The 16,480-nt window shown below is 38.6% G+C and overlaps 1 protein-coding gene across 2 annotated transcripts; it reads right to left on the bottom strand.

The window, feature by feature from the left end:
• Window positions 1-425: 425 nt before the first annotated feature.
• On the bottom strand, window positions 426-15,997 carry NUP43 (nucleoporin 43). Of its 2 annotated transcripts, none has more exons than XM_034765434.1 (8): window positions 15,784-15,997; window positions 14,589-14,711; window positions 14,229-14,306; window positions 11,836-12,016; window positions 8,361-8,496; window positions 7,453-7,604; window positions 4,297-4,419; window positions 426-1,643 (listed from the first exon to the last, which is right to left on the bottom strand). In XM_034765434.1, exons 1-8 carry the CDS (start codon window positions 15,901-15,903, stop codon window positions 1,432-1,434), a joined length of 1,125 nt encoding a protein of 374 aa, XP_034621325.1. In that variant the 5' UTR covers window positions 15,904-15,997; the 3' UTR covers window positions 426-1,431. The 2 variants fall into 2 exon arrangements, with proteins under 2 accessions (XP_034621325.1, XP_034621326.1); XM_034765435.1 differs by lacking the exon at window positions 15,784-15,997 and adding an exon at window positions 15,368-15,469.
• Window positions 15,998-16,480: the final 483 nt, after the last annotated feature.

Below are 16,480 nucleotides of genomic sequence, written 5' to 3'. Positions count from 1 at the left end.
TGCAGGCTCCAGCCCAGCACCGCTTACCTGGAGCGGCTCCGGGGTGGCAGTGGTGCACACCAGGGCCAGCGTATGCTCCCTGCCTGCCTGCCCTGGCCCCGTGCAGCACCCCGGCCCGCGTGCTGTAGTTTGCCCACCCCTGGATTAGAGGGTGCTCTACATATCTGAGAAGTCAAGCTATTAGGGCATAATAGCTAAGGTCCCAATCCCACAAGCTAATTTGTGCAGGTGGATCATGGTTCCAGTGTGGAACCACATTGTGGGACCTTAAAGTGGGTGTGCTGCATATTAAGATCAACTTCTATCGGTCAATTGTAACACTGAACTAAACTGAAAATAAGTTGTTTAGCCTCCTGTAAGATAGCCATTGAAACTTATCTTTTACTTTATAATAAAAGCTAAGGCATAAGAATGAGTAAATAAAATTCTGGTAGAAAAAATATTTATTAAAAACATTGGAGAAAGGGCTCCTTGTTACATAAGCTAGACATAATATTGAAAAATTACAGTAGGCGTTTTTATGATAGCTGTTCGGCAACACTTCAATTTAGTACTCCATTAATTTTGACAAAACTCATGATTAAAGCTTTGTCAAAAACTGTTTATCATATGAACTTAACCTTAATAGGATAAATGCTGGTAAGCTGTCCGTCCAGCACACAGAAAGACTAACTTATAAACATAATTTTTTCTACAAATCAAATATGTACAGGCACAATATCCACATCAAATTTTAACGTGCCCATACCAGTGTTGTTAGCATTGTCTTAGATTACTACAGCTTCAAGATTTTTAGACTCTTATGGGACTTCTAACCATTCACCATTTAAATAGTCCTTTTTGCATTTCACGTAACTGTTTCCCTTTCTAGTTGTCACACACCAGCATAACAATTACATTTCTAATAGTGCATAGGGATGTTTAAATATTAAAATTTCAAATAAAAAATAATATTTCTATTAAGTCTGTCTTTAAAAGAACCCAAGATTCCTTAATTTTGGCCTTGAATGAATACTTTAGTGTTATTACAATAGCATGAACATTAAGGGAGTTCAAATATTCCATATTTTTTTAAGCTATTGTAACATCCTTAGAACATTTAAAATACAATTTATTTCCATACTGATTGTTTTTTTGCTTGCCAAATAAGAAATGCAAAAGGCAGTGGGGAATAAAGAATGGTGCACTTACATAACATATGGTAACTGCTGTTTCATTCACTGGATGCATAAGCATCAATGGCGATGGAACAGTTCTCAAGAGCCTTATTGTAGCTTGTTTTCCCTCTGCATTACTAGGACTACATTAAAGGCCCCTATGTTTCCAGGCTTCTGTAAAAGATTTCATTTTTAAAAAATTGGAATCCTCAGGACCTTTCCTGCTAGTTCTCAAGGTGGTTAAACTACTTAAGAGTGTTCCTTTAAAGTATATTCAAGCAAAAAGGTGCCTATTAACATAAATGGCTTCTGCATCAGTACCACATACTAGACAAGGTCCTAAAACATCCAAGCTATTCACAGATAATGTCTGATTTGGAACTAAATTTGTGATCTCCATGCGGTCCTTGGTAGGATTGTTGCTTAGCCAGGCACTTACTACAGACTGGTTAGCAGTGTGTGACAGAAGTGTAGTACTTCTTCCACCTAAAACAAAAAACAAAGAAAAACAAACCAGTTAACTATGATTTTATTTACTTCCATTCAGGATTGGGGTGGCATATTAAGTATTCAGCTAACATGGTGGGAATACCAAAGTCTGGGTTTTAGATTGAATTGATGTGATGGGCTTAGATGAGACTCCAGTGGATAAAAAATATTTTGCATTACTTGACTGACAGAAGTCAGTCAGAATAGCTAGTTTTTACTAGATCTCCCCCTCAACTGAGGGAGCTAATGCCATCATAACAGTAAACAATCACCTCCTTAGGGTATAGTGAGGAATAACATTATGTACTAGGTACATTAAACCTCTTGATTAATTAACTTTCAAACTGAAAGCAAGCTTGGACCTGTGCAAAAAGTTTCCTTAGACAATATTTTCTTTTGTTTATTGCTTCTTTAGATTTGTGTTTAAGATATTGATCCAAATCGTCCCCCCAATTTCCTGCTTATCCTTTACAAATGATACACCTGGTTTTGACTTTGCTATGGAAAGAAACAGTCACAAGTTTCACAAAATCAGAATTATGATTTCATAACAAGATTAAAATTGGTGGAAGAGATAGACTGAGGGAAAAGCTATTTGTTAAGAATCCAGGGTATGTAATAGGCAAACCTGGTACAACGAGAAGCAGAGTGCAACTAGATTTATTATTTAGTCTGTTATATCAGCTTTCCCCTATACAGAAATCCCTCAAACCTTTGAGCCCAGGGAAGAGAAGGTTTTACTTCACAAATAAATCTGAATATTTTCCCTATTTTTAGCTACCCCAATGTTTTTACTTAGAAATTTCAAGTGTATTTACATCAACACTATGTTGCAAGTTGTGTTTCTACATGGAGGTTGAATTCTGTACTCCAAAAATCAGGACAAGAATGAAAACAGAAGGCAGCAGAATCTGACCTTCTTAGTATTAAGTCTGATTTTTCATCAGAATAGGGTTTCCTCTACAATGATTTGTCTATAGGGCTGTCGATTAATCGCAGTTAACTCAAAAAATTAATCATGATAATTGCAGTTTTAAATCACACTATAAATGGAATACCAATTGAAATTTATTAAATATTTCTGGATTTTTTTCTACATTTTCAAATATATTGATTTCAATTACAACAGACTATAAAGTGTACATTGATCACTTTCTATTATTTTTCAATTACAAATATTTTCACTGTAAAAATGAACAAAATAGTATTTTTCAATTCACCTCATACATGTGCTGTAGTTCAATCTCTATTGTGAAAGTGCAACTTAGAAATGTATTTTTGTTGTTGTTACATAACTGCACTCAAACACAATGTAAAAGTTCAGAGCCTACAAGTCCACTCAACCCTATTTCTTATTCAGCCAATCACTAAGAGAAACAAGTTCGTTTATATTTATGGGAGGTAATGCTTCCTACTTCTTATTTACAATGTCATCTGAAAGTGAGAACAGGCATTCGCATGTAGCCAGCATCGCAAGATATTTACATGCCAGATGCACTAAAGATTCATATGGCCCTCCATGCTTCAACCACCATTCCAGAGAATATGTATCCATGCTGATGACAGATTGTGCTAGATAACGATCCAAAGCAGTGTGGACCAACGCATGTTCATTTTCATCATTTGAGTCAGATGCCAGCAGCAGAAGGTTCATTTTCTTTTTTGGTGGTTTGGGTTCTGTAGTTTCCGCATCTGAGTGTTGCTCTTTTAAGACTTCTGAAAGCATGCTCCACACCTCGTCCCTCTCAGATTTTGGAAGACACTTCAGATTACACCTTAGGTCGAGTGCTGTAACTATCTTTAGAAATTTCACATTGATATCTTCTTTACGTTTTGTCAAATCTGCAGTGAAAGTGTTCTTAAAACGAACAACATGTGTTGGGTCATCATCTGAGACTGCTATAACATGAAATATATGGCAGAATGCGGGTAAAACCGCAGGACACTCCAAGGAGTTCAGTCACAAATTTAATTAACACATTTTAGCAAGCGTCATCAGCATGGACGCATGTCCTCTGGAAAGGTGGTTGAAGCATGAAGGGCCATATGAATCTTTAGTTTTACATTGTTTTATTTTTGAATGCTTTTTTTGTAAATAATTCTACATTTGTAAATTCAACTTTGATGATAAAGAGACTGCACTACAGTACTTGTATTAGCGGAACTGAAAAAATAATTTTTTACAGTGCAAATATTTGTAATTAAAGAAATATAAAGTGAGCACTTTAAACTTTGTATTCTGTGTTGTAATTGAAATTAATATATTTGAAAATGTAGAAAACATCCAAAAAAGTCTCCCTCAAGGACATATGCAGTTATATGGCAGTTAGTGCCCTTCCAAATCAACAATTCTATGATTTTTGGGAAGTGAACTGGATTTAGCTGTGAAAATTCTGGATGCGCCCCTTGATCCATTGTTGGAGAGTGCACTCACATCAGATATGAGGTAATATTTCAGGAGTGAAAGCACTGTAATTCTCTTGAAGAGGACCACTAAGGCTGTCTCTTTCTAATAAGAAATCATCATACTCCATAAATGAACAGACTATGGAATAGTGTCCTCAAGCCAATTACTTAATTAACTACGCTGCACAAACTCAGCCTAAGATCTTCACCTTCCTAAAAGGAAGTTTGCTTCAAAAATCCTTACCTTGATGGAAAAAAGATGGCTTTTCTGATACATCTGTGGAGGTATCCCAATGCCAAAGAGAGCCATCTTCAGAACATGTAAATAGGTGATCTGGGTTGGAAGGATGGAAGTGAACTTCCCACACTACAAGAGTCAAGAGATTCAAGTTTATTACCCAGGATTATATAAACAAATCTAAATTAAAATAATATCAAAGAGTTTGATTCTCCAAGAAAACAAGGAAATTCCAAATCAAGGTGTTCAGTATAACTCGTCACTCAATGTACTGGAGATGAACTAAACTGTCTATAGAGCTTCCATTCTGCCTTAACTGTAAAAAACCCCCACCAAACCAAAACACAACAAACAACCCACACACAAAACCCTCATTTCTTTTGCAATCATTTCTCTGTCATTGCAGAGGCCTCGGGCATTGGTGCATCTCAGTCCCTCCTATTCTCTGCCTGTGGCACATTGACAACTTGGCCTCCTATGAGCTGTAATACTTTGGTCTAATTTCAATTGTTGGGTTTAATGTGTGGGTGCTGGGTGGTGTTGCTAGCCTGTGACATACAGGAGGTCAGGCCAAATGATTTGAGGTCCCTTCTGGCCTTAAACTCCATAACTGACTGAACTTTTAACGGTCACTGTTCTAAATAATACCTGAGATTACTTTAATTGAAAGACTAAAGAATTTTCTCCCTGGTTTACATTGTGTATCATGTAAACCCAGTTTCACTGTTTCCCCTGGTTTTGTGGTTCTTTTCTTTCATCTGAAGTGGATTCATCTATCCTACTCCCGGAAGTGTGCAAGATGCCTCATGAAAAAAGGTAAAAAAGGTCCCTGCCTTGGAGTTTACAATCTAAATTTAGATAGACAAAAACTAAAAAAGGGGAAAGGACATGCATTAACTAAGCTATATGCCCTTCATAAGGCTGCACACTTTTCTCCGTTCACCTTAATGTTTAAGTTACCTGTGTCCTGCCAGACCAAAATTCTGTTTGCTTACTTAAGGTGGAATATATTTTAAAACCCATTTGTATCAGAACAGATGTGTCACACATGAAATGTTAAAAAACAAATGCAAGATGTAGTAAAACCTCATTAGTTTGCACTAATGGGGGAAACCCAGTGCAAGTTAATGAATGCCAGGATAGGGCAGATGTAAGCAAGAAATAACACTACTATACTTGCATAATCTTTTCTTGTTATTGAGATCAGTGGTGAGACAAAGACCACCAGAGCCAGGTCATCTTGCCAGTACTCGCTATAGCTCAGATGGGGTTGTGGGATAGAAGCTAGCAGGCTTCTATGGGGTGGACCATCAGAAGCCAAGAACTGGACTGTCTTTCTAAAGGTGCACAGGCATAAACCTGACACCTTCACAACCTGCACACTAACTTCCTCTTTACTTATTGCCCAAAGAGGGCTGTTGGAGCAGCATAGACCAACCTGACTGTACCCCTTCTCTGACTCATCAACACTTTTGTATCAGAGACCCGTACTTGACAGCATGCAATTTGATTAGCCAGTAGATTCAGTATCACATGCATTACTCTACCCACAGCTAGAACCTGGCTAATACATCCATAAAACAAGCCCCCAAAGTTATGTTTACTGTGAATTTTGGGGTTTTCTTCGTGAAAGTACAATATTATATGGCTAGTTCTATGTTAAAATCTGAAGCATAGCATTGTATTAACAGCAAAGTTGTATATTCAATGCAATGTATATACAGAGAACCCCAAGCTTTTTCCCCCGCCTCACCCCACGCAAATTAAGAAGCTGAGTGTAACAAATGTACATTTTCCCCTATAAATCAGTGGTTCTCAAACCTTTTTTCCCCCCCATGGACCACTTAAAATTGCTGAGGGTCTCAGCGGACCACTTAATGATCTTTCCAAATGTTATTTGTACCGTTAGCTAACTATTGTAAAGCACTTTGGATAAAAGTGGTGCATTAAAAATAATAATGTTTTTTTGTTCTACAAAAAAAGCACACAACTCATTTTAATATCAGTAGTCTTAACTTTCTAATGTGATCAATGTGGCTTCTTTCCCCCACCGCAACAGCCCCCAAGCTAGGGCTGGGGAAGGGGAGGGTGTGTCTCTACCTCTCTCCCCTGCTGCAGCAGCCCCCGAGCGGGATGGGAAGGAGGGCCGTCTCTCCCCAGCAGCCCCAGTCATGGGGCTGTGGAAAGTTGACTCTCTCTGGCCGCTGCAGCCTTGCACGTCCCAAATTCCCTCCACCCTTCTCTTCTTATCCCACTTCCCCCTCCCACCTACACCCTAATCCCCCCAAAGCCACCACCTCATATGTGCTTCTTCTCCAGGGTCCAGGCACCTAATTAGTGGAGTAAGTCCAAGCACCTGTGCAGCTCCACTAATTAGGTGGGTGGCCCTTCATTCTTTCATGTGCGGCCGCCCAGGTGCGCATCTTAGAGGGAACTATCCATGGACCACCTGAATGGACCACGGTTTGAGAACCTCTGCCATAAACTAAGTTGGCATTTAGACATAAAAGGGGACTTACAATCTTAAATGACAGACACTTTTGAAAATTTTACCCCAAATCTTAAAATATATTTCTTCAACTGTCAATGAATATTTCCAGCACAATGTTGTGAAAAAGAGCTGCTCCCTCATAGCTAATGCTCTCAGAATTGCCAGTAGAAGTGGTTGTTTCATCATTTGAGGGTACATCCCAACCACAATAAGGAACAAAAAGAAGCTATCCCAAAGAGTATTTTTTAAAGTTCTTTTTCCTCTTTGCTCAGTTGCACATTTTCAAATTTGTCAATTACTATAATCCTGCTCTCGGTGCTTGTGTGATTCCTATCAAATGTTAATAGGTGTTACATGAGCAAAAAGGACCACCAATATGCAATTCTTATAGAAACGCAGAGCAATATATGTGTAAAGGAGTTATAAAATGCGTTTGACAAAAAAAAAAAAAAAACTACTTTCTCAATTCTATTTCTTGTTTGACTAGACTTTTAGTTAGCCATAACATACAGCATTAACCAGCTCCTGTTAGACAAAGAATAAGCCTGGAAGCAAACAGTGTGGATGAACACACATTTAGTAGTTATAACACAAAAAAACAATGTTTAAATCTTGTCCAAAAATACAGAAATATTTAGAGATACAGTATCTGTTTCTCTTTAGCGCCTTACTTTCAGCTTCATGAGCATTGAGCAGGGACACTGGCATGCTGCCTTGTCGAACGTCCCAGATACTCAACATTCCATCTTGGCCACCCGTAGCTACAATATGCTGCTGGTTGGGATGCCTGTCAACACAGTGTAGTGGAATTCTGTCACCTGTCCTGTGAAGAGGGGAAAAACAAAAGTAATTTCCTGTTCAAACAATTTTACCCTCCCAAAGCACCATGCTGTTGATCAAAATTGGTAATTATATTAATTAGGATGTATAATTACCAGGAGTATCTTACTACTGAGGTTAGAACAATTTGACACCCACTGGAACTTGTTTCTTTTATTAAGTTATTGTACCACGAATTAGACAGGCACCAGGCTCTGAACCTTGTGGTTTATTATTGACCACCTACAAAAGCTTAATAAAGATTTCATTAAAAGTGTAAGGGTGCTTTGTGGTAAGAAGTACAGATAAACATATTTACAAAGGGTTGTTACTCCCTTTGCAGCCCATTGGGTGTTAAAACCGGAATTAGGAATGGAAGTGCCTTAGTCACTCACCCACTAGATAAGCCGGATTCCCCATTGACATCAGTGGGATTTTGATCAGGCCCTATATTTCAATTTCTTACCTACCTCACGAAGCACAGAGAATTAGTGTTCATAAAGCACCCTGAAGGCTAAAAAGTGCCTAGTGTTACAAAATGCTGTTTTCCTAACCAGAAATATAGTGTATTCATAGGAGATGGAGGGAAAAATTTCTATAGATGGAAACACTGCAACTGTCCTCCAAGTACAATTATAATATCCAAATTAAATTATGTATCACCTGTTATCAAGAAAGTATAGTCCAAGAGATTTATATGTAATAGATTTTGTTTAAGATGTATTTACTGGAAAATACAAGCTGAAAATAAAAAGCTTACAAGGAAAATATTTGAGAGGGCTCATTTCTTTGCTGTCTGAAGTCCCATATTTTTAACTGTCCAATTGAATTTACTGTCAGAATCTCAGTTGTGCGAAGGAAAGTCACTGCATGGAGTGTACTGCTGTCTGCGTTTTCTGCAATAGGAAGAGATTAGGAAAATATTGATTAAACAACTAATAGTTTCAAACAAAGTGATTGCACTATTAACATCTATTTTCCTTTTATCTGTCAAAAACCCATGGTCTGCAGATTAAACTTCACTAGTTTTCAAAGCAGCTGCTCTTGAAACTCACTGCTAAGAACATTCTTCCTCCCCCTTTATTTATTAGAATTTTCCAATATGCTCTAGCTTCCTTTGTATCAATACAAACACATTGTGAACATACTTTCCCCCTAAGTCTATCCAGGGAGCCATTTCCCTAACCTGAATTCCCTACGAGTTTGTTTAAACAAAGTTATTGAACTAGATTCTTTTAATTTTACTGGGTTTATATGTGGTTTATAAAAAATTAAGTTATACTTGAAGGTACATAGAAAAAGATATGCATGCTCTACAGACATTCTAGTTTGTTACTGACAGTCAGGTTATTGGTCTGTGGTTTATAAACTCAATTATTTTAGAAGAATCCAATCTAATTTTTGACCTGGAAAGATTTGCTACAAATGGTTGACAAAAGGGTCATTTAGTCGGTGTCTGTGGCATGCTCCATTGCTTTGCAACAGGCCTTTTAAAAAAAAAAAAAAAAAAAAAAAAAAAGAGGGACATATTGTATATCCCAAGTCCATTGTTTCACAACTGGAGGCTGTGAAGCTTTTCATAGTGTGATTCTGTGTTCCGTAAGAGCCACAACTCCTGCTACTATGCTAAATTAAGCAGCTGTCTACAAAAGGATTTCAGTGCTATTTCATCAGTCTTTACCAAGACATGGACTTATTCAAATATCACCATCTACATGATGCCCATCCAGCAAGTCAGTTGTTCTTAAATAGGTCTCCGCTATAGCAGCACTACCCATTATTTTTAACCTCCTAGTTAGAAGTTAAAAATATTTGTTTTTTCACTGAAATATTTAAGAGTGCTTTATGAACAGCATCATTTACCTTCAGAGATGAAATCCAAGTCTAGCAGCATTTGGTCACTTTTTTGGAGTTTAGAAGACAGTGCCCTAATTGACTGACTTACGCTACGTGATCTTATTAACCTATTTTTTCTGTATTGCTCATACTTTGTTATTTACTATAGAGGAATAATGCATATAAGAAGTGTACTGGTCTCCTTTTTAGATGCTTTTGCATTGTACTTGTTAATTCATACTTAAGATTAAACAAAAATTCAGGAGGTATCCCTATTTTTCTCTTATGGAGATTACCTGAATTGTATAGCTATCATGTTAAGCATTCATGTAAATGAACGTGTTCTTTTGTGTTCAACAGAGTAGACAACCAGAGAACCTTCTTTAAAAGTGAACTAGACTACATTTTGTGCATGCTGCACAAACACAGGAAAGGCCAATTCCATTAAAACTTCAGCATATACTGAACTACTACAAGAATTTAGAAAGTTTGCACCCTTTTAGGATTACTGATTATCCACCTTTCATATATTTACATAGACTTCCCCTCTAGCTTTTCTTCTGAAGATAATCGCTTTGCAGTCTATTCAATCAGAAATGGAGATTACACTCCTGAACAAAGTGCTTATTCATAAATTAGAGTTAGCACAGTTGCCCAATTGAAGTTTAATAAGCTCAATTTCAATTGCATATTACTTCAGTGAAATTTCAAAGTGAAATACACACTAAAGGCCATTTCCTATAAAGGACGCCGTCTTGAGACCATTCCAATATAACCTCTCATTTCACCACCTCCATCTCTCCTTTATCCATACCAGAGAAGCAAATTTTGCTGGTCCACTGCATATCACTTATGATATAGTCAGTGAAACTTGTCTTATGCACAAATTTCCTTAACAAAAAAATACATTCTCGCATATTATTTCTTTTTCCCACATACTCAGGTCTCTTTATAAAAAAACTATTTCCCTCTTCTTTTTAATTATTCCCTTTTGTGTTCTGATGTATACTAAGTGCATGCCCTGCAGTAGAACTTAATGCAAATTTTGTCATAAGATAGCACACTTGACTGTTTAGCATATATTAGCTAAACAGTAGATTCCTTTTTTTATTAGGAATGTAGTGGTAAATAATCCTATATCTATATTGCAGTTGTTTTTTTAAGCAGTAGATTTAAGTGTGCAGAGTTTATGTGGGTTAAGTCATCTGAACAAAACAATTACACATTTAATACAATGTCTATTATAAATAGGCACCCTATCTTGTGTTCCATAGCAAAGACAGAAATAGGATTCTCGGTCTAGAAGAGATTACAAATCTCTTACAGGAGTTCCCAGCAGAACGTTACCATCCCCATCACATATTTTTAGGATACATCTTGTATATTTCTGTAGGGCCTTTCCATATAAGAGGATCCCAAAATACTTTGCCCATCAGCTTACTCATTCTAGTTTAGAATCCTTAATTTACCAAAAATGCAACTACATCTGGGGTGAATCACAGCAGCTGTTTAACAGTGCAATTTCAGATAGGAAGTGAAAAATACCACGTCTGGCTGGAACTGCCTGGGAAGTAAAAGAATGTTATTAACTAAAATAAAAAAAAAAAAAATTCTGATTTTTTTTTTTTTTTAGATACCATTTAAGTGGGGGGGGACTTATCTTTCTATTACAGTAATATTGAGTAAGAGAAACATTTCTTTTTCAGTTTGTTTACTTTGTACATTTCATTTATTATATGGTTGTTTCTTTTGTGTGAATGGGGTTTTCCCCACAAGAGAGAAAATGTAATTGCAAAAATCACAAAAAATGGCAAGAGAACTCAAGGACCAACATAGTACTAGAAGCTACTTTTAACTTTAATTTTTATAGTGTCCCTTTAGGTAGACATAAAACAAAAATACCAAAATTGGAATTTGGCCAGCACTAAGGATAAAATCTCTACACGCGTGAAAAGAAGAATGGCCTCATATTGATAGAAAGCAACAGAGAGTCCTGTGGCACCTTTAAGATTAACAGATGTATTGTAGCATAAGCTTTCGTGGGTGAATGCCCACTTTGTCGGATGCATGTTGCTTTTTACAGATCCAGACTAACACGGCTACCCCTCTGATACTTAAGACCTTGATAGACATGTTTCAGAGGATACTATAATTTAAAATAGCTGCTGTAACAAATAATGCAATATTTCAGAAGCTGTGAAAAACACATGCATGCAGGTAACTTTAAGTCTGAATTTTGTCTGTCAATTAAACACTACAAAATATTTTAAATCTGGATTAATGCCCATTACAGGTTCTATTTGAGATATTCAGCACATTTCTTTTTTTATTTGTCACCCGATGAGTAGAGACTGAAATTCTTTAGACCACATTACTTAAAAAGTGATTATTTGGCCTACCTATAGTTCTCACAGCCTCCCTGTGGTCAGCTCTGAAAAGATTTATTCGACCATCTTCTCCAACAGTGACAATTTCTGGATTGTTGCAGATGACCCCTGTACATGACGCTCCACCATAGAAAGGTGTATCTGGATCCACATGGTAATGGGCCCTCTCCCATCGTTGGTTGATAGATAAAGTCTAAGCAGTAAGTAAAAGGGAGAATTTATCAATAGTACTAATTAACAATCCTGTGACAGTGTTAGAGATCAATGCTTCTGAAATATTCAAAGAAGTTGGATCAGAAATTAGTTCTGAATAACCAGGGCACACCACATTATTTCCAGAGTTGTTCACATCAATATAGATCAGAAGATATTTTGTTCCTCTTTAATCCCCAATGCACAACCCAGCATTGCAGCCACTATCCTTCTGGGCATGATGGACCAGACAGAACGCTCTTCTCAGCTCAATCACTGGAGCTTCTTAACAGGGATATGTTGAATAGCAATAGCTCTAAAAAGCATAAGAATCCTGCCAGACAAGAAGCGGAATCTATTTACATATTTATCTTTATGATCTGGGAAATGTATTTCAACACAGTGATATTTATCAGGGATATAGGGTCTTCATGAGGTCTGGATACTGAACATAAACTGAGATCAAATAGTTGGTTTATGGCAGTAAGGAAGGCAAATTATTGCCTCCCCCACCCCCCAAAATCTCATTTAGTTGTTCTCATAATTACACAATAAAGTAAAACAGACGAATACTGAAAGCTAAGTTTACGGGTGGAACTACAGAGTTCTCAAATATTGCCTGTCTTTCTATCAGACAGTATGTTCATCAGGAAATAAATCCAACAGTTACGGAACATCTTGTTTAGCTAAGTGTGTACTTGCATTATAAATTCAAGTTACATTTAAGTTCTAGACTCATACATGTTCTCTTTTAAAAAAAGAAGGAACAAGCAGGCCAATGCTCTTTCAGAAGTATAGCAACTACTACATAAATCAAGTAACATACCATTGTAACTTTTATATATGCATAAACATTCAATGAACAGACTTTTTGCTGATATATATTCATGTAAGGAAGGAGCCTGTCTAGAATATGGCTCTTCATATATCCTACGTGAGTCGTCTGTCAGACAACCATAAGGTCCGCTGTATTGGTTTAGATGAAATAAAGGGCCCAAAGATGTTAACATGACCCAGTCACTGTTTGACACCGAACAGTGTTAAACAAGGCCTGGGGTTTTGGTATACATACAGCCAGCTTAGTACCATGGCAAACACACCATTAAAAATCCTCTTAACCTTTTATTAAAAGACACAGAAGAGACAGAAAAAGAGTTAAAGCATTTGAAATTTGAAGTATTAAGTAAGGCTTTTATTTTAAACAAGCTTTCTTGTTCGCTTTCCTTTTAACTGGAGAAAGGAAAACCCCCTTCTTTGACAGTCTCTTAGATGGTATTAAAAATGGTAATAACTGTCCTTTTGGGGGAAAAAGAAAAGAAGCTTGTTAAAATGGTCTGAAACTGTTGTTGCTGCTGTTGTTCAAGTCCAAAACTTTCCTTTCAGGGAAAAGAGAAGAAGTTCATTGAGATGAGCTGCAGCTGTTGTCAAAGTCCAATCCCATTTCATCCTAGGTAGGGTTTGGGATTCAGCTAGAACTGAGTGAGGTGGTGTTGTCATTGGTATTCTTCTCTTTGGCTTGGTCTGATCAGAACATCCCTCACTTTTAGGACAAAAAAAGTTCCAGTGTGCAGAAGACAGTGGGGGGTGACAGACATGGTGGTGAAGCCTGCTCCAGTTGCCTTCATCTGTTTTTATTTTTGTTTTTGTATTTTCCATAAAAAAAATTCTCTTTTAATGACCCAAAAAGGGAATGATGGGTGGAATACCCCATTCCCTCATTATTTTGTTTATTAATTAGACTTAATATTTGACATACCATTTTTGGATTAACAACTTTTGGCTTTAAATTTTCTGTTTTTAACAAGCATAATTTTAACACAATCTTCTAATTATGTTCACTTGTCTTTTTTGTTTAGACTAATTTAGTTACGTTATCAGTCTTTTGTATCTTTTCCTATTATCATTTGTTATTATACGTTATTGCAATATCTTATGAACGTATGCATGCTTTCTACAATAAAGTTCACAATTTAGGTAAATTTGTAAGCCCAGTTATTACCACAGGTCCACTTATGTAAGTACTATCCGACTATTCTACATATTTTAAAAGTTAGCCTAATTCTTGCTTTACAGATTTTAGGACTCATGAGTTCAGCTGCTTCATGTTTTGATAGTTCTGAGAAGTCATGTCTCTGTGAGCACTAAAATAATTTGTACTATAAGCAAGAGTAGCTGAAACCAAGTGCACGTTATGTCTACAGCAAGTTATTTACCTGATTATTCTGATGGTGACGGAAAATTGTTACACTTCCCGTTGATGAAGCAGCTACAATTCTTTCCTGGTCAAAAAACTAAGAAGAAATATCTTAAGCTTGTTACAGTTTGAGGACATCACCACAGAAACACAAGTGATTTGAATTTGCAGCAGTCTGTCTTATTGTTAGATAATCTCAGAATGTACAAATGAAAAATCTGATGTTTGGAAACTGATTTAGACAATAATCCCCTAGGAAAAAAAATATTTGATTCTCAATATTCTGATATCCCACTGATACTTAAAATCTTCTTTAAAAGTGGTGTTAAATCCGTATTAAAAAGAAGCAAAAAACAGCCATTGGATATAACTATTTTACCTGCATGTCCATGACATCACCATGGTGTCTGATATCACATAACAGCTGTGGTTCTCCTTGATACTCCCCATTGGGACCCAAACTTCCAAAGTCTCCGACAGACCAAACAGAGATCTTGTTTTCCTGTATGAAAAGAGTGAAACTAGCTTATTTTAAAATATGTTAAGACACTCTTGTCAATAAGTCAGTTGAGACAAGGTGGGTGAGATAACATTTTTAATTGGACCAAATTATGTCGGTAAAAGAAACAAGTTTGTCTCTTTGAGCAAGTTGAGGCAATATCTTTTATTGGACCATCCACCTTCTCTCTCTAATATCCTGGGACCAATACAGCTACACTTGAAACAATAAATCAGCTCAACTTTTTCCTCTCTTCCCAAAGAGACTACCTTGAGAAAATAAACTAGCTGACATATTTTCATAGAGGTAGATTAAATACATTCAAGGCACCTGGAGAAAATTAACATGCCATGGTTTTTTTTTTTTTTGTATTTACACAGCATATTAATCCTGCAAAATGCAAAGCAATTAATGAAATCTACATAACCAGTTAAATGCAGCCATCTCTAAGGAGACGAGAGCTAGTCAATCAGCACACATCAAAAGGAAGAGGAAGTGTTGGTCATGGAGCTAAGCAAAGAAACAAACGCACACACAGTCCAGCAAGGAGCTTTAGCCTTCATGAAGAGAAACCAGAAGCTTAGTTCTTAAGATCTCACACCATTAGTTGCATGGTGCTCAATTTAATTGAGAAAGGGGGAAGTCTCTGTTCAACCTACCAGGATCTGAAAATACACAGAGAACCACGCCGGGAGGCTCCGGGGAGGTCACAGCGCTTCAGCACCGAGAGGCAGCGCGCACCCGCCCTCCCCGCAGCGTGGCGAGGCGGAGGGTCCGGGCACTGCGCTGAGGGTGGGGGACCCGCTGGGCACCGCCGCAGTATGAGGCGCAGCGCAGGGCAAACCGGCTTGTGCCGCTGTCACACACTCGCGCCGCTCGGCCGCCTCTCACCCGAGCCTCCCGCCCAGCAGCGGCCTGCCCGGGGGTCACTACCGGCGCGAGTCGGGCAGCGCAGAGCGAGAGACACGTTCTGGTAACGGCCCGGGGAACTCAGGCCCGGCCCCGCGGGCAGGGGCGCGGCAGCAGCACAAGGGGATTTGGGGGCGCAGCGCGCGGGGCTGCCCCGGGCCGGTACCTCGTTGTCCCAGGAGCCGGTAGCGAAGAGCTCGGGCGGCTGCAGGGCGGCAGCGGGCACCGGCCGCCAGCGGGTCTTACTGATCTTCTGGGACACGAACTTGGCGGAAAAATCCTCCATGCCGGGAGCAGCGACAGGCACGAGCGCTACCGAGCGGAAACCAGCTTCGATCCCACCGCCCCGGTGGCCTCCCGCCTCTTCCGCCCCAAACAGTCTCGCGGATTGGCTGAAGCCGCCCGGTAGACGGCGGCAGCGGAAGGACAAACCTCCTGGCGGCTGCGCTCCGAGGGGGGGCGGGACCTGCTGGGGTAGGAGGGAGAGGAAACGTTGCCTGGGGGTGGGGCGGGGCCGCGCTGTCGGTCCCGCCTGCTTCCCGATTCGTGCTCCTGTGTCACTTTGTATTTATAGCGCATCCAACCCCAAACAAGGCTGCACAAAAATCTCAAACAGGATCTCGCTGTCCACATTTACGGTGTAGGATGCCAGATCTGGACCTGCTGATTAGCCAGTAATACCCAACACTTCATTAGAGAAAAGCGTATAGCCCTTGGAGAAAAAGGGCCTATTTCACATGTAACTATTTCCTTAATATTTTACGAAACACCAATTCACTCCCGTTTTCCAGTCCAATTTTCTACGGATCCTTCGTGTTCTGGGCTAAACATCTGGGGGAGTGTCTAGACTAATATTTACAATT

Source organism: Trachemys scripta, chromosome 3 (genome assembly GCF_013100865.1).
Source record: "Trachemys scripta elegans isolate TJP31775 chromosome 3, CAS_Tse_1.0, whole genome shotgun sequence".
NCBI classification, from domain to species: Eukaryota; Metazoa; Chordata; order Testudines; family Emydidae; genus Trachemys; species Trachemys scripta.
The sequence above is the reverse complement of the archived record's forward strand: the minus strand, read 5'-3'. Positions and strand labels throughout refer to the sequence as shown.